This window comes from Hippocampus zosterae, chromosome 1, assembly GCF_025434085.1.
Source record: "Hippocampus zosterae strain Florida chromosome 1, ASM2543408v3, whole genome shotgun sequence".
In the NCBI taxonomy this organism is placed as follows: domain Eukaryota; kingdom Metazoa; phylum Chordata; class Actinopteri; order Syngnathiformes; family Syngnathidae; genus Hippocampus; species Hippocampus zosterae.
The window spans coordinates 2,901,233-2,919,858 of record NC_067451.1 but is presented as its reverse complement, the minus strand read 5'-3'; the positions used below and the strand labels follow the sequence as shown (position 1 = coordinate 2,919,858).

General features: G+C 46.8%; 2 protein-coding genes across 11 annotated transcripts in view; one reads left to right on the top strand and one right to left on the bottom strand.

The window, feature by feature from the left end:
* Positions 1-18,626, bottom strand: part of LOC127601505 (neurexin-2-like) — a 344,756-nt gene that overhangs the window by 148,151 nt on the left and 177,979 nt on the right. For all 10 annotated transcript variants that reach the window (XM_052066883.1, XM_052066919.1, XM_052066875.1 and 7 more), the window contains 3 exons: positions 16,695-16,814; positions 13,828-14,209; positions 12,247-12,437 (listed from right to left, as the gene is read on the bottom strand). In XM_052066883.1, coding sequence (XP_051922843.1) covers positions 12,247-12,437; positions 13,828-14,209; positions 16,695-16,814 — 693 coding nt within the window. The remainder of the gene's footprint in view (positions 1-12,246; positions 12,438-13,827; positions 14,210-16,694; positions 16,815-18,626) is intronic.
* Positions 1-18,626, top strand: part of tdrd7b (tudor domain containing 7 b) — a 221,898-nt gene that overhangs the window by 168,273 nt on the left and 34,999 nt on the right. The gene's annotated exons all lie outside the window — the stretch shown is intronic.

The window sequence follows — 18,626 nt, the reverse complement described above, 5'->3', positions numbered from 1 at the left end:
AAATACCATGCGGCAAACTTTCAACTCGTCTCCAGGAAGCAATGAGCCAAAAGGTCAATTATGAGCAGACTTTATGTAATGGAACAAGTCAATGATGTTTGCAAACTTCTCACCAGAATTAATGAGGACTTGACACTTTATGTTTCTCCGCCCGGGCCTTCCAATCAATATAACAAATTCATTAGTCTGACAGAGTGATGCGTTGAACTCACAACTGGGAGAACCATTTAGCAAATATGAAATTATCTATACGGCGTTAAATCGCCAAAGAGCAAACGGCGCGCTTTGTTTGAGATGCCGCCGGTTGACTGCACCCCTGCAGAAAGAGGAATTGGGTGGCATTGTACGAAAATGACTTTGGCAAAGCGTTTTGATCGTTCTTATGAATTGTGCAAAGGATTCATATTCTTTTTATTTTCCTTCCCATGATTGAAAGCACTTACATCTATGACTCTCTGTGATGATAAATTTAACCAATTCTGCATCGGTATTGGGCAAACAAGTTCCTGGAGCATAGGTTTAAAGTACCGTACTGTCATTTCATGTAAATAATGGGCAATTTTATTGGGGTGGGGGAGATACAGGGGAGGGTAGAAGTCAGTTTCAAAATGTATAGAGGGAAAGCCAGTATCTCAGGGTATGGGGGGAAAAAAAGCCCTACTTTCATTCCAACATGATATGTAATGTTTAATTTTGCATGATCACGCCCCACTGCCCCCCCTAAAATATATATATGGATATATATTCGAGCTGTCAAACGATTAAAATATTTAATCTAATTAAAAATGCAACTGTCATAATTAACTCAAATGAACTAAAAAATTAATCGTGATTACTGACACATTTTTTATCATTTCTGAATTTCCTTTTACATTTTTTGTCCTATTTTTCCCCCCATTTTAATGCTCTCATCAACATGGAATCATGAATCCGTTTTCTATGTGGCAAATGCAAATATTTACTGAAATAACAATTTTGATTTTTCACTTGGAGCAGTTATTCACACATAATCTCTCACACAATATTACTGTCCATCAACAACGGTGAAAAAAATATTTTGTCACACAACAGCTGATCTAACAGCTTTTTTAATGAAATCAAAACAGAGCAATATAACATTATAAAGTGCACATCTAAGGTAAACTAGTACTCAGCCTATAGTACATTTAAACCATGGTTGCATACTTCGTTTTACTCAAGTTTACTTTGAACACTGCAATCTCTTTCTGTATGTTTGTTGAAGAATAACGAGACACCGGACACCAGTGTTCATTATGTGCCGCTGTATTCAAAACTGCTCGCCGTACAAAAAAGCGCACGCACTTCCCCCGTGCTGCTGGGGCAAACCATTCTGAAAGGGGGAGGGGGGGGGGTGTCACTCCCCCTAACACAGTCAGGCTATGTTGATTGTGTTGGTCCTGAAGTCTCGCTAGAGTTTTTGTGTAGACCTCATTTCGAATGACTACACTTGGTTCGATGACAACACTGGAGACGTTTTATTTTTGCTAGGTCGCTACCACTGTCAGACAAACATAGAGAAGCTCCACCCGCTCTATTTATATGGACGCAGAACACTGTAACCTTCCACACAAAATAGTTCCAAACAAGTAACAATCGTGTCAGTGGCATACATCGTATACCTGTATGATACAGAGAGAGAGAAGAACAGATAACTTTGGTCTTGTCAGTGGAGCAATCGGGCAACTTTTTAAAAGTAAATTTTCCATTCATAAACTCTTTAAGTATCCGTTTTCGGTGTCTCGTGCTGCCGTGGCTGACAAGACATGGGCGTGGACTTCTGCAACGCGCTTGTTGTTTTGTTCTGGTGTATTTATAGAGCAACGTAACATCCGCTTGTGACGTGTGCCGCGTTAATCTCGCGAGAAAAAAATGAATCCCGTTAAATTTCATTTAAATTATGTCACGTCCCGTGTCTACCTGCAGGGGGCGGGCTTTCTCCCCGCCGACTGCACACCTGTTATTCATTCGGGATGATTATTCTTCCTTTATTAGGAGACTCCGGCAGTTTACTCACTGCCGGAGAATTCCACGCCGCGCCATTGTTCTTTCGCGAAAGAAACCCTACATTAATATTACGCGTTGCTTCCTAGCCTTCTGGCAATTGTCTTGTCGTACAAGTTATTGATTGTATGTAAATTATTCCCATAGTCTATTCAGATCTTCCTCGCTTTTGTTTTCCGCGAGCGTTTTCTGTTGTTACCTTATTTTTCCCCTGGTCCTTATTTGACCAGCGCTTTTTGTTATTCTTCCTGTCGGGTATTTTGTGTTTCGTATTAAAGACTCTTTTTGTTCTTTGACAAGATCTCGTTTTCTGTCTGCTATCTCGGGGATCCACTTCCTTATTTTTGTTGTGCACGAAGCGATCTGTCTATCGCTTCGGGCACAACGTGACAAATTAATGCCAATAAAAACGCGCAAAACTGACAGCTCTAATATATATTAATGTACATGTCCCTAATAAATTAAAAAAACACGTATATAGAAATACACACACAAACACACACATCACACTGTATTAGAGAAAAAAAAAAGTTTTTTTTTTAAAGGATGATCTGTGGGAGGCGTATCAGGGTGGCCCACTTAAAAGTAGCCCGGATTTTTTTTTAAATTAAAATATTTTTTAAATTTTTTTCAAAACATGTATTTAATTACGTGAATGTTACAAGTGACCCAAGTCTTTCCAAAACCTGTTTTTATTACTTACAGGTTACAAGAGATGCTGGAAGTGTCCCCCATTGACATCTATACATTTTTGAGCACGGCACAGGATGTTGGCTGATACTGACTGCAGCTCTGCTAAGGTGATGCTTCGGATAGTGTTGGTGATGTTCTGTTTGAGTTCGTTCAGGGTATGAGGATTATTTGCGTACACCTTTTCTTTTAAATTCCCCCATAGATAAAAATCGCATGAGGTCAGGTCCGGAGACCGTGGTGGCCATAACCCCTTGTCACACGTCCCACATGTCACTGGCATCCATTCATGAAGTCTTTACGGAAGAGCGAACTGTGAGCAAGGGGTTATGGCCACCACGGTCTCCGGACCTGACCTCATGCGATTTTTATCTATGGGGGAATTTAAAAGAAAAGGTGTACGCAAATAATCCTCATACCCTGAACGAACTCAAACAGAACATCACCAACACTATCCGAAGCATCACCTTAGCAGAGCTGCAGTCAGTATCAGCCAACATCCTGTGCCGTGCTCAAAAATGTATAGATGTCAATGGGGGACACTTCCAGCATCTCTTGTAACCTGTAAGTAATAAAAACAGGTTTTGGAAAGACTTGGGTCACTTGTAACATTCACGTAATTAAATACATGTTTTGAAAAAAATTAAAAAAATATTTTAATTTAAAAAAAAATCCGGGCTACTTTTAAGTGGGCCACCCTGTAGTACTCAGCCTATAGTACATTTAAACCATGGTTGCATACTTCGTTTTACTCAAGTTTACTTTGAACACAGCAGTCTGTTTCTGTATGTTTGTTGAAGAATAACGAGACACCGGACACCAGTGTTCATTATGTGCCGCTGTATTCAAAACTGCTCGCCGTACAAAAAAGCGCACGCACTTCCCCCGTGCTGCTGGGGCAAACCATTCTGAAAGGGGGGGGGGGGGGTGTGTCACTCCCCCTAACACAGTCAGGCTATGTTGATTGTGTTGGTCCTCAAGTCTCGCTAGAGTTTTTGTGTAGACCTCATTTCGAATGACAACACTGGACACGTTTTATTTTCGCTAGGTCGCTACCACTGTCAGACAAACATAGAGAAGCTCCACCCGCTCTATTTATATGGACGCAGAACACTGTAACCTTCCACACAAAATAGTTCCAAACAAGTAACAATCGTGTCAGTGGCATACATCGTATACTTGTATGATACAGAGAGAGAGAAGAACAGATAACTTTGGTCTTGTCAGTGGAGAGATCGGGCAACTTTTTAAAAGTAAATTTTCCATTCATAAACTCGTTAAGTATCCGTTTTCGGTGTCTCGTGCTGCCGTGGCTGACAAGACATGGGCGTGGACTTCTGCAGCGCGCTTGTTGTTTTGTTCTGGTGTATTTATAGAGCAACGTAACATCCGCTTGTGACGTGTGCCGCGTTAATCTCGCGAGAAAAAAATGAATCCCGTTAAATTTCATTTAAATTAATGCCAATAAAAACGCGCAAAACTGACAGCTCTAATATATATTAATGTACATGTCCCTAATAAATAAATAAAAACACGTATATAGAAATACACACACAAACACACGCACACACTGTATTAGAGAAAAAAAAAAGATTTTTAAAGGATGATCTGTGGGAGGCGTATAATACTAGGGCAGGTCTCCTGCTCGGAAAATGACGGAAACATGCACGCTTTGAGTCCTAGTTTGTTTTCAAGGTTGTGGATCATAACATCCAAACTTGACCAACTTTTTTTTTCTTCCCCAGTAAGTGTGTGTGTGTTACAACGATGAGTAACCACTTTCCCGGGTGTCCTGGTCTGACTCTGCCGCCGTGATGAATGCTTGCGTCGCAGAACAGCGCAGAGAGTTCCGAAAGGCACGAGCAATTACAGCCGCGCCGACCTCACCAGAGACCGAACACCTCCGCGTCTCCATGGTTACCGTAATGACCTCCCGTGGGCCGGCGGAGCGAGTCGGGGATGCGAACTAAGATGCTGAGCTCAACCGGGACCCCTGAAAGCAGGGCCGTGCTGACATAACAATTACGGAGACTAATCAAGAGTTTTGCCTTGTTTGGCGCAACTTAAAGGGAAGCTCGTTTGGTCCATCGAAGGGTGAAGACATTCCCCCTTTTAATCCAGACGACGACGCGTGATGCCGGACGGCTTTTCTAGCTTGACCTCGATGGGCTCTTTGGCAACGCTTTCAAAATAAGCAGTCCTCCCGATTAACAATCGTCCTTAAAATAATGTCCCTTCCTGAAAGGCAAAGGGGGACCCAAAGAAGCCGCTCTACAATGTCCCACCGGCACAACGGTTCAAGTCTTCAATTGCCAGGACCGCAGTGCTCATTTTGCATTAATTACTGGGTGGGCGGGGGGGTGTTGCATTGCGAGGGATTTGTATGACTAATTAGAATCAAGTCTTTAACTTGCATACTTCACCACCCACAAAATGAGCAGAATAGAGAGCGGAAATTAGATTGGCTCCTAATCGTTGTTGATTACCAACTTTGAGGTTTGCCTGTAGTTTAGTCTTTGGCCTTTGGACAGCCGAGTAATCTTCCAGTTACTGCTCAATAATGAGCCATGTCTTCCTTGTCGGCTTGATACTCGACAGTGTAGCCATGTGGGGCTCGTGCCACGCACGGTGCTTATTTTGGTGTTCGTCAATCAAGTGGCCGGAATAATGACGGGAGCTGTGTGTTTTTTAAACATCAATTTAGTCAGATTGGAGCGGCGCTGGGTGCAGATTGTGTCCTCGGCTGTTGTCTCGATGTTTGTGAAGACAAGACAAAGTACTTCTCCATGAAAACAAACGCTATATATTTTTTATCCCCTCACCCCATTCGGCGTCTTCATCGAGTAAAACCCCCCACCCCAAGACTGGCTGTTGTGTTGTAACTGTTTAGTTTGTACTGTAGTAAATAAACATTCCGTTTTCAGTGACTCTGGAAGGGTTTCAAAATGGTGCAGGTTCATGAGATATTTTTCAATCCCACTCTATCCAAGTTATTATTGTTCATGAAAACTCAGAGCTAAAATGTTTTAAAAAACAAAAACATTTTCATTAACCAAACCAAATAAAACAAAGAAAGTGAAATCTAATCTTGATAAGATAAGATAAGATATCCTTTATTCGTCCCACACTGGGGAAATTTACAGCCTCCAGCAGCAAGAATGTATGTAGAAAGAAGAAAGGAGAAAGAGAGAAAAAAACAAAAACAACAACAAACATCAAACATCAAACATCAAAAATTGATGAAACTAACGATAATCTCCTCTGTTGTCATCTTTGGCAACTAATTTGAGCTTCCGGCATCCAATTGAAAATTCTTTAATTCTTTGACTGCTGCAAATGTGTCCAGTAGGAGGAACCTCAAACAGTTGCTTGGAATTGAAAAACTCTATACTTAGTGACCTTTGGACTTGCACTTGACAATTACCCCATATTTAAAGAAATAAATCTAACACTAAAACTAATACGAAGTACACTGAAAGAAAGCATTTTGGAAGAAAAATGGTTGCGCTAAAATGTAATTAAAATTAACTGAATTTAAAAAAAACCCCTCCGTGAGTCGTCACCTTACCGTGGTGGAGGGGTTTGTGTGTCCCAATGATCCTAGAAGCTAAGTTGTCTGGGGCTTTATGCCCCTGGCAGGGTCACCCATGGCAAACAGGTTCTAGGTGAGGGGCCAGACAAAGCACAGCTCAAAAGACCCCAATGACGATAAAAATAAATGGATCTCAGTTTCCCTTGCCCGGACGCGGGTCACCGGGGCCCCCCTCTGGAGCCAGGCCTGGAGGTGGGGCTCGTTGGCAGGCGCCTGGTGGCCGGGCTTACACCCATGGGGCCCGGCCGGGCACAGCCCGAAGAGGCAACGTGGGTCCCCCTTCCCATGGGCTCACCACCCATGAGAGGGGCCAAAGGGGTCGGGTGCAATGTGAGCTGGGCGGCAGCCAAAGGCGGGGACCCTGGCGGTCCGATCCTCGGCTGCAGAAGCTAGCTCTTGGGACATGGAATGTCACCTCTCTGGCAGGGAAGGAGCCCGAGCTGGTGTGTGAGGCAGAGAATTTCCGACTGGATATAGTCGGACTTGCCTCCACACACAGCCTGGGTTCTGGTACCAGTACTCTCGAGAGGGGTTGGACTCTCTTCCACTCTGGAGTTGCTCACGGTGAGAGGCGCAGAGCAGGTGTGGGCATACTCATTGCCCCCCGGCTCAGTGCCTGTACATTGGGGTTCACACCGGTAGACGAGAGGGTTGCCTCCCTCCGCCTTCGGGTGGGTGGATGGGTCCTGACTGTTGTTTGTGCATATGCACCAAACAGCAGCTCAGCATACCCACCCTTTTTGGAGTCCTTGGAGGGTGTGCTGGAGAGTACTCCTGCTGGGGACTCCATTGTTCTGCTGGGGGACTTCAATGCTCACGTGGGCAATGACAGTGATACCTGGAGGGGCGTGATTGGGAGGAACGGCCCCCCCGATCAAAACCCGAGTGGTGTTTTGTTATTGGACTTCTGTGCTCGCCACGGATTGTCCATAACGAACACCTTGTTCAAACATAAGGGTGTCCATATGTGCACTTGGCACCAGGACACCCTAGGCCGCAGTTCGATGATCGACTTTGTAGTTGTATCATCGGATTTGCGGCCGCATGTTCTGGACACTCGGGTGAAGAGAGGGGCGGAGCTGTCAACTGATCACCACCTGGTGGTGAGTAGGCTCCGATGGTGGGGGAAGATGCCGGTCCGTCCTGGCAGACCCAAACGTATAGTGAGGGTTTGTTGGGAGCGTCTGGCGGAATCCCCTGTCAGAAGGAGTTTCAACTCCCACCTCCGACAGAGCTTTTCCCATGTTCCGGGGGAGACGGGGGACATTGAGTCCGAGTGGACCATGTTCCGTGCCTCTATTGTTGAGGCGGCCAATCTGAGTTGTGGCCGTAAGGTGGTTGGTGCCTGTCGTGGCGGCAATCCTCGTACTCGCTGGTGGACACCAGCAGTAAGGGATGCCGTCAAGCTGAAGAAGGAGTCCTATCGAGCCTTTATGGCCTGTGGGACCCCAGAGGCAGCTGACGGGTATCGACTGGCCAAGCGGACCGCGGCTTCGGTGGTCGCCGAGGCAAAAACCAGAGCGTGGGAAGAGTTCGGTGAGGCCATGGAAGCCGACTTCCGGACGGCTTCGAGGAAATTCTGGTCCACCATCCGACGTCTCAGGAGGGGGAAGCAGTGCACCACTAACACTGTGTACAGTGGGGATGGGGCGCTGCTGACTTCGACTCGGGACGTTGTGAACCGGTGGGCAGAGTACTTCGAAGACCTCCTCAACTCCACCAACACGCCTTCCTTTGAGGAAGCAGAGCCTGGGGACTCTGAGGTGGGCTCTCCTATCTCTGTGGTTGAAGTCACCGATGTGGTTAAAAAGCTCCTCGGTGGCAAGGCCCCAGGGGTGGATGAGATCCGCCCGGAGTTCCTCAAGGCTCTGGATGTTGTGGGGCTGTCCTGGTTGACACGCCTCTACAACATCGCGTGGTCAACAGGGAGAGTGCCTCTGGATTGGCAGACCGGGGTGGTAGTCCCTCTTTTTAAAAAGGGGGACCGGAGGGTGTGTTCCAACTACAGAGGGATCACACTCCTCAGCCTCCCTGGTAAGGTCTATTCAGGGGTGCTGGAGAGGAGGGTCCGTCAGGAAGTCGAGCCTCAGATTGAGGAGGAGCAATGTGGTTTTCGTCCCGGCCGTGGAACAGTGGACCAGCTCTACACCCTTAGCAGGGTCCTTGAGGGTATGTGGGAATTCGCCCAACCAGTCTACATGTGTTTTGTGGACTTGGAGAAGGCGTTTGACCGTGTCCCTCGGGGAGTTCTGTGGGGGGTGCTTCGTGGGTATGGCGTACCGAACCCCCTGATACGGGCTGTTCGGTCACTATACCACCTATGTCAGAGTTTGGTTCGCATTGCCGGCAGTAAGTCGGAACCGTTTCCAGTGGGGGTAGGACTCCGCCAAGGCTGCCCTTTGTCGCCGATTCTGTTCATAACCTTTATGGACAGAATTTCTAGGCGCAGCCGAAGCGTTGAGGGAGTCTGTTTTGGGGGCCTCAGTATTACATCCCTGCTTTTTGCAGATGATGTGGTGCTGTTGGCTCCTTCAAACGGGGCTCTACAACTCTCACTGGAGCGTTTCGCAGCCGAGTGTGAAGCGGTTGGGATGAAAATCAGCACCTCCAAATCTGAAACCATGGTCCTCAGTCGGAAAAGGGTGGATTGCCCCCTCCGGGTCGGGGAGGAGATATTACCCCAAGTGGAGGAGTTTAAGTATCTTGGGGTCTTGTTCACGAGTGAGGGCAGGAGGGAGCGAGAGATCGACAGGCGGATCGGTGCAGCGTCTGCTGTGATGCGGACGTTGTATCGGTCTGTCGTGGTAAAGAAGGAGCTGAGCCAAAGGGCGAAGCTCTCAATTTACCGGTCGATCTACGTCCCAACCCTCATCTATGGCCACGAGCTATGGGTCGTGACCGAAAGAACGAGATCCCGGATACAAGCGGCCGAAATGAGTTTTCTCCGCAGGGTGTCCGGGCTCTCCCTTAGAGATAAGGTGAGGAGCTCGGTCATCCGGGAGGGGCTCAGAGTCGAGCCGCTTCTCCTCCACATCGAGAGGAGCCAGATGAGGTGGCTTGGGCATCTGATTCGGATGCCTCCTGAGCGCCTCCCTGGTGAGGTGTTCCGGGCATGTCCCACCGGGAGGAGACCCCGAGGAAGACCCAGGACACGCTGGAGAGACTACGTCACCCAGCTGGCTTGGGAACGCCTCGGAATCCCCCGGGGAGAGCTGGAAGAAGTAGCTAGGGAGAGGGAAGTCTGGGCTTCCCTGCTAAAGCTGTTGCCCCCGCGACCCGGCCCCGGATAAGCGGTAGATGATGGATGGATGGATGGATGGATGAATTTAAAAAAAAAGTCTAACAATAATGAAAAATGCAAAAATATCTTGTTTAGTGTCCTCCTTTGCCGAGGCCCCTTGAAGCGGGATTGGTTCCTTGGGCCTTTTACTCCCCGTTTGCCCAAATTTCTCTGTCCGAGTTGACCTCGCCCATCATTCGTCTCCATACTTAACACTTTTCTTGACTCGATTGTCTTCCAATCCGTTTTTTTCAAACCATCGCTGTGGCTCCTGAGCTCCAAACTCACCTCCGCCCTCCCAGCCCCAGCAGACTGTAATTGACTTTTGGTACGAGGACGCTCAAAGAAAAGATACATTTGTCACAGCAGGATCAAAAGCACGTTGATATATGAGATCACACCCGTCATCAAGTTTCCCTGATGATGAAAACCACGACGGACATTCACAGCGTAATCCGAGTTGATAAGAATGGCCGTTGATTAAAGCCATCGCGCCGTCGGTGATCAAACTGAAACTCGGTGGCGGCTTGAGAACGTGACGGCGGCGTTTTGCCTCCTGCCCGCCGCGCCAAGTCTCCGGTTACACCAGGCTGGAGTTGAGACATTCATCGTACCTGACGCGAGGCACTAATCCAGTTAGACGGCGTGCGATTTGTTTGGCTATTATCATGCAAATGTGTCGGGACGCCGGCTTCGGCGGGGCTTGGTTACAAAGCCTTCAGCTCCGTCGTTTGCGATTCGACACCAGGTGCAAATTGAAGCATTGTTCAAAAGGAAATTCTACAGACGTTGGATTGCATATCCAGGGGGAGCCATTGCTTATTTATTCAGCCTCCAACTCGATGTAAACATTGCTCTTTTTATCCTTTTTTTTTTTTAATGAATGACTGCACTTGTGTCACTTAACAAGCCTCGTCTTTATTCACCATCCAAAATGATCCCAGACCGTTTCAGTGGCAGCGTATTGTTCTCATAACCCTTTTTTTCTTTGTATTGCATTATTTTTGCTGACAAATAGATCACTGGAAGCTTATTTTTGTTTTTATTTTGCAAAGCACAAAGAATATGAAATCTGAGATCACACACATATACAAACACACACACACACACACACACACACAAAGAGACTTTCTACGGGCGAGACAAGCCCCCGAGAATTGTTTCTTTTCTTTGATACACAGGTAGAAGCTTGCCAGGGAGATTGTGGGAATTGCTATATCTGTGCTTTATTCCCAGGCTGCGGAACGCATTGCTACGCTCTGTACATTCAGCATATTTCGAGGGATGCGCCATTGCTCGGAAATGCGTTTTGTACATTGCACATTTGTCAAGAGGATTCCTTGAGCCGTGCTTTTTTCTGGAGGACATTTGTCAAGTCAAGTCAAGATTGTCTCCGATTCCAGTGGAGGTTAGTACTCAATGGCAAATTAATGGTTCCAACGGAGCTGATATTCACTCTTAAGTGCCCATGACATGGAATGCCGTCAACGGGAATCCGAACTAGAAGCGCCGTCAACATGAAGTGCCATCAACAATTTTTTTTTGTTTGTTTGTTTTTTTAAATGGGATCTATATACGTATACACAATTATATATATATATATATATATGTATGGCAAGCGCACTCACACTACTAAATACTACTACTACTACTAAATTTCCTAAATTTATTGCAAATAGTTTGTAAAGTAGGCGGCCCGGTAGCCCAGTGGTTAGCATGTCGGCTTCACAGTGCAGAGGTACCGGGTTCGATTCCAGCTCCGGTCTCCCTGTGTGGAGTTTGCATGTTCTCCCCGGGCCTGCGTGGGTTTTCTCCGGGTGCTCCGGTTTCCTCCCACATTCCAAAAATATGCATGGCAGGCTGATTGAACACTCTGAATTGTCCCTAGGTGTGAGTGTGAGCGTGGATGGTTGTTCGTCTATGTGTGCCCTGCGATTGGCTGGCAACCGATTCAGGGTGTCCCCCGCCTACTGCCCGAAGACGGCTGGGATAGGCTCCAGCACCCCCGGCGACCCTAGTGAGGATCAAGCGGTACCGAAGATGAATGAATGAATGAATGAATGAGTTTGTAAAGTTTCACCAGTTTTAAGTTGTCAGCACTGCCATTTTAAAATCGGAACGATTCTGGTAGAACCGGACTGTTATTTCGGGTTACACTCGATTTTCGGTTCTTGATCCCCAACCCGACTGGTGATACATTTTGGACACATTATTTTACCATCAGAAGCAAATTCACATTGTTGTTGTTTGCTTTCTCTTGTACAAAAGGGATGTTCAAACCTGTGAGATGTCCCCCGCAGAAAATATTGGAATAAATGTATATTTTGTGTATCAAATATATCTTTTCACAAAACACTTGTTTCCTGCCTTTTGGTTGGTCCAAAATAAGTGAGTTGGTTGAAAACAGCCAACGTTTACTGCTGATTTAATAATCAGATCAAAATGGGATCAGTTAGAAGGATTTATTGATTATTTTTTTTTTTGTGATGAGAGTCAAATCTTTCATGAGGTAGTTTCTGTGTTTACAGAGTCATAAAACTCATTCTGAGAGCCAGGAAACATCAGTCAATGTTCTTAATTGGCTGGCAATCAACAGGTTGTCTTTTTTTTTGGAAAAGAGTGACGAGGCCCGAGGCCGGTCAGCTGGCGCGAGACGTCTTACCTTTGAGGTCCAGGTTGCGGGCTCCATTGGAGTGCTGCGTCACGGTGCGCGAGTCGATCTTTAGCGTATGGACGTTGTTGGCGTCCCGGGACACCACCACATTATGCCACTGGTTGTCGTTGAGCGGCTTGTCCGAGTTGCCCTTCATTAGCGACGGGCCGTTGCCAAGGTCAAAGACGTAGTGGACGTACCTTGGGAGGGAGGCAGGAACAAGGACAAAGATGATGATGATGATGATGGTCATGAAGATGATGCCTGCGTGTGTGTGTGTGTGTGTGTGTGAGGTTTTCCAAATAAAATTCAGCTGCCGTCCTCGGTGGCTGGTCACGCCGCACCAATTTGTCTGGAGGCGCTTTAAGATAGATGACACTTCACTTTCAATTCTTAATGGCTCCATATTTTCCATGCCGCCCATTTGTTTGTATTGTATTTAAACTGGACATCCTCTGCGAGTTGGCATGCGCGTGGGGAGTCGGCCTTAACATTTGTGCCGTTCTCCTGCGCTCAGGTTACAAATTTTTAGTAAGAGTACTCTTAAAGAAAAAGTCAAAGTCAAAAGTGTAGCCCTCCAAATGATGACTTGAATGAGAGCAAAAAAGTACTCAAGAACAAACTACAGGTGAGGCACTTCAAAATTGTCTTTAAGTGAGAGCGTGAACACCAAATGAAACGAAAATAACAATCGCAAAGATGTAGCCAAAGATGTTGATGTACAATATTATTTATTCATTCATCTTCCTCACTAGGGTCGCGGGGGGTGCTGGAGCCCATCCCAGCCGTCTTCGGGCAGTAGGCGGGGGAAACCCTGAATCGGTTGCCAGCCAATCACAGGGCACACAGAGACGAACAACCATTCGCAGTCACACTCACACCGAGGGACAATTTAGAGTGTTCAATCAGCCTGCCATGCATATTTTTGGAATGTGGGAGGAAACCGGAGCACCCGGAGAAAACCCACGCAGGCCCGGGGAGAACATGCAAACTCCACACAGGGAGGCCGGAGCTGGAATCGAACCCGGTACCTCTGCACTGTGAAGCCGACGTGCTAACCGCTGGACTACCGGGCCGCCCTACAATATTACTTAAATAATAAAATGATAACATTGGGGAACAATTAAAAAGAAAAAGCTGCTGTATTCAATTCAAAAACTAAAATTGACACGCTAATTCCAATTGTTTTTTTTTCCACGGGCACATCAAATTTTCTTCTCCACATCTTACCAGATGAGCAAAATTCCACTGGTGAGCTGTGAAGGTTTCAAAACTACTCTGCCAAGTACAATTCATCCCAAAAGTCAGTAAATGTAAGGAAATAAATGGAACGCGTCTGCTAAACGCCCATTTGAGTCCACCCCGCAGTGGCTTTTTGCAGACACATTTGAGGTTTTGGGCCGAGGCTATTTAGGCCGATGCATTCAGAACGAGCGTGGCACCAAATCCGCGCTCTTTGTCTTCATAACGCTGCTAAATAGGAAACACGAGGAAGCAAAAAGCCTCTTTTCTGAGTATCATTATAAAGAGCTTTAAGGGGGGGGGGGGGGGATAGCTTTCTATTGAATTCGTCCTTGAATGCATGCTCACCCTTTGACCAGTTCCACAACAATGAAATCGCTCCCGTCGCCGGAGTTGAAGAGCAGCAGGCCGTCGGGCGTGGTGGTTTTAAACTGGAAAAAGAGGTGCATGGAGGCGTACGCTTGCAGCGTGGCCAGCGCCAGGTAGCTGCCTTTGCTTCGGAACGTCACCGGGTCGGCGATGATGTGGCGCATGCCGAAGCGGGCGTTGAGCTCGCAGTAGGAGATGTCGCCGTTCTTGCACTGGTCAAGGTAGGGCACGCCGTTGAAGGCCAAGCCCTGAAGGTGGCCGATGAAGTTGGACGGCACCGCCGAGATGAAGCGGCGCTCGGTCATGATGCCCGTCTCGATGTTGTGGAACTCCAGACGAGTGTGGGCACCGGTCATCTGGCCTAGAAAGCGGAACGGTGATGAGGAGGGAACTGATAACCATCATTCATTTAGATGGTGCGCAAATAACGGCGCCGAGCTGCTACGCTTCAGGCAACGGAAAGTGTCCGGGGAAATATTACGCTTCACAGTGTGCCACCGTAATTATACGAGTTCCATCAGGGTGAAAATTCAATATATCGCAATATTTACTTTCATTTGCACAGAAGGAAATGAGACAAACAGTATAATGCGGGGATGAGATTATGACCGTAGAATCCTGTGTATAAAATGCCTCCTTTGTATATTTCGAACCCGCCCTCCCCCCCAAAAAAAAAATCTACCTTAAAAAGTACCGTATTTTCCACACTCTGAGGCACACCTAAAAGCCTTCAATTTTGTCAAAAGCTGACAGTGCACCTTAAAATGCGATGTGCCTTATATCCGATCAATATTCTGATTTCTTGGAAACGGCATTTTAAATGTTCTGTAAAAACGCTTTGTTACAGCTGCAGCGGTTGTGAAAGCGTTATATAAATAAAGCTGTATTGTATTGTATTCCCATTAGCGTAGCTCCATCTAGTGGATGCATAATGCAACCGCAGACATGATTGTGGCTTCTATTCTATGCACCTATATATGTAAAACGTTTTAAAATAGGCCATTTATTGAAAGTGTGCCTTAGACTCCCAAGCTCTTTATGCTGCGGAAAATACCGTTTTTTTCTCTCTCTCTCTCTCTGGATCGATGTATAAGACAGTACCCCGATTTGCTGGTTATCCATTGCTATCATTTAGTCGCATTTGTGCAAGTGCATATTTTTAATGTTCCCAAAACACTGTGTCACAATGAATCTCTCCTGTTTCTAAAAGAACATACGAACATATATCATGATCAATACATCAATACATAAACTGTGTTCCACTAATGTTATTTGATTATTTATATAACAGCCTGTAGAAACAGACGTGAAGTGAGGGCACAACAAACTGTTTTGCATTTTCTTGTTGAGTGTTGCTTTGGAGGGGTTGTAATGAGGATGCTAAGATAAGTACGAGGAGCTTGTAAATGCACCACTTGTTTGCGAAATCATATCACGACAGCAGCGACTTTGCCAGCAAAAACAGCACATTTGAGTCAGCCCAGTTTATGAAAAAGTGATCAGGAGGGACGGCAACTGTGTCCGGCTGTCAGCATCAAAATGTATGCGGTCATTGGCGTCATGTAACTGCCTTTGAAAACGAATCCGGCAACTCTCACCAGCAGTGCTGTTCGCCAGCGCGGCCGCCACTAAACGCTGGCAACAGGCGCCGTACGATACAGCGCCGGTGTCATCAAGACCCTTTCTGGCACCCTTAACCAGCGACAGTTGGTTATTTCAAGATGCGGTTGTGACGTTAAAGTCGGTAGGGCGAACAAGTTTGTGACGGTTGCTCGCTAATTGCAAATTGCTGTCTAGAGGAAGAGTCAAGTCAACCATTAGGGCCGCGACACGTCGCCGGGAACAGCTTCAAAATAAAAGTGAACATTAGGCATAGCCATAGATGCTCATAAGTGATGTGGTTGGTTAAGTTTTATTTTGAAGCTGGCCTTCTTATTGCATTGGCGGCGTGATTCATAATGAAGTATTAATGCTGCGGTGCATCAGTTCTGTATAGACGCTGTTTGTCGAATCATGGTAAAAAAAAAAAAATGTGAAATTCATCCTGTGTATAATACTCAGTTTAGGATTGTTTTTTTTTGGGGGGGGGGGGCGTATGCAGGGGATTTTACAGTAGTTTGTATCGACTTGGATTATGTCATGCAACATGACAATTAAACGTTCTCGGTTTTACTTTTTTGGCCTCATAAAGCAGGCGGACCTTGACCCGGTCATCGGTTGCTTCCAGACATGTCGCGCCCAATCCATCCCCTTCATCGAGCTCACACCTTTTTCCTTCGCCTCTCTCCTTATCAATATACAATACTAGCTGGTTCGCCGCCCTCCGGGCGGCTCATGAGCTGGTTCCTGCGGAAGGCTGGTAAGGTGGGCCTTTGGCCCACAAAAGTGTTGTTGCTTGGTTCAACTTTTTGTTCATCTTCATTGCTTATCGCGAAAATAAAGAGATGTTTAGCTCTACTAAATAACTAACAATTTTGTTGCAATGCTTGTGGGTAGACAACATTTTTTCGCTAAGATGCCCGCGCGATCGTAGTGAGCCACTGCCTGAGCGGCGCGCAGCGGCGCGCAGCGGCGCGCAGCGGCGCGCAGCGGCGCGGTGAAGTAGGTACGTTTTGAAAAGGGACAGACGGAAGGACAGACCGCGTGCGGGACGACGCGCAATATATATATAGATGTGACTCTGCCTCATCTTTGTGATCTTTCACCCTTCCACTTTGCTATTTTGCGAGCAGCTCTACCGCCACATACACCTCAGAGGTGTCAATCCAGCCGAGACCGATTTAAAAATAAATGCTTTTTTTCTCTCTCCCTCCGCCACCAACAGCTTTTGTTCAGGCGCGACTAACCTTCCACGGTGACGTTGTCCACGGAGAGCTGCAGGCTCTTGCCTCGTCGCACCACCTTCACCGTGTGCCACTCATTATCGTTCAGCTTCTGGCCCGCAAACAGTGTCTCGGGTCCTTTGCCTGTGGATGAGCGGGGAAGTCAAAATATGGCATTGTAGGAGTTGCTGTGTAAGTGTGTACGTGTGTGTGTGTGTGTGTGTGTGAGATGCATGTGCACGAATGTGAGTGGTGCTCTATCAACACACACATGTTTAATGTGTTTTTTTTTTTTTTCTGGTTCAGCCGTGTGACTTGCGGTCACACGTGGCAGCAGGAAGGAGGTGGTGGCACAGACATTAGTCAGGGCAAGCTTACGCAGGCACCATGTCGAGAGCGTAGAGGAGTCACGGGTGACTGTTGGGGTGGCGCGCCAAGCCGAAAGGTTGACATTTGCTCGGAGGGATGTTTGGATGCTGCTAAGCTAACAAGACAGTTTGAAACGCAAAGAGTGGTTCAAACAAGAGGAATAGGCCTTAACTCCGGTCAATTGGCTGGAAAGAAGTCAGCTCCGCAAATGCCTATTGAGCCAGACAGATACTCTCATTAAAGCGGCTAAATATACACATGCCGCTTGGGGGTTTCGTTTTGTTCATGAGTAGCTTTTCGCCACCAGGTGATGACCCAAAGGCTGCCAACACACACATCGCTGCTATGTATCCATCTGGGGAAGTGTTTGAACACACACAAAATGCTTCAAATGCAATAGAATAGCAATACATACTGTTAGCATGGGCTAATCAGGGCAATTTCATTCCAAATTCACCTAACTTAAGTTAAGATAAGTTAAGATATCCTTTATTTGTCCCACACTGGGGACATTTACAGCCTCCAGCAGCAAGAATGTAGGTAGAAAGAAGCAAGAAGGGAAAAAAACCCAACAACTTGGTCTTCAGTCTTAAAATGACGTCGCCATTTTCCCATCCATTCATTGGCTGATCGGCCCAATGGGCGGAGGAGGAGGATATTATTAAAAAGTAATTTCATTTGCTGGGTCTGGGCTCTCATTCTTTCTGTTTTTAGTTTTTACAGCAGTCAGGCTATTCTTTCGCAGCTTTGGGTCCGAACATCTCATTTACAATGGCTGCAATTAATTGCTCTGCCACTTTTTTTGGATTTAATTACAATTTCGGTGAACTTGCTTTCAAGACTCTCTCTTTGGGGGTTTTCTCATGCACGTTGCTTATTTCTCCGTGTTTTTCACGCAGGCGTACTAAAAACTCCACGTTGTTGTTTCGAAGTGAAGGGTGTTTTTTTTGGGCATGGAGTTTAAGCTTACTTGGGACAGTAGTTGGAGAGTTGCTTTTCACCACATACCAAGCGCAACCGAGTCGGTGCCGGTAAAAGTAAATCCAAATGAAAGAGAGCTGGTCGTCGTGTTGGCTCGCGCCGGAAACTTCGCGTGTCTCCAAGCACAAAGCAATTCGCTAGCTGCTGCTGCCCCCTACAGGGATGGAGGAGTACTACATGATCACTCTGCCGGGCGATTGACCGCACAGGCATCCATCCTTCATTCATTCATTCATCTTCCGAGCCGCTTGATCCTCACTAGGGTCGCGGGGGGTGCTGGAGCCTATCCCAGCCGTCTTCGGGCAGTAGGCGGGGGACACCCTGAATCGGTTGCCAGCCAATCGCAGGGCACACAGAAACGAACAACCATTCGCACTCACACTCACACCTAGGGATGATTTGTTGATGAGTGTTCAATCAGCCTGCCATGCATGTTTTTGGAATGTGGGAGGAAACCGGAGCTCCCGGAGAAAACCCACGCAGGCCCGGGGAGAACATGCAAACTCCACACAGGGAGGGGCATCCATCCATATTGGATAATTTCCCCACGGCACACCTGACAATATCTTGCGGCACAGTGTTTGAAAAACACTGTTCGAGAGTTTG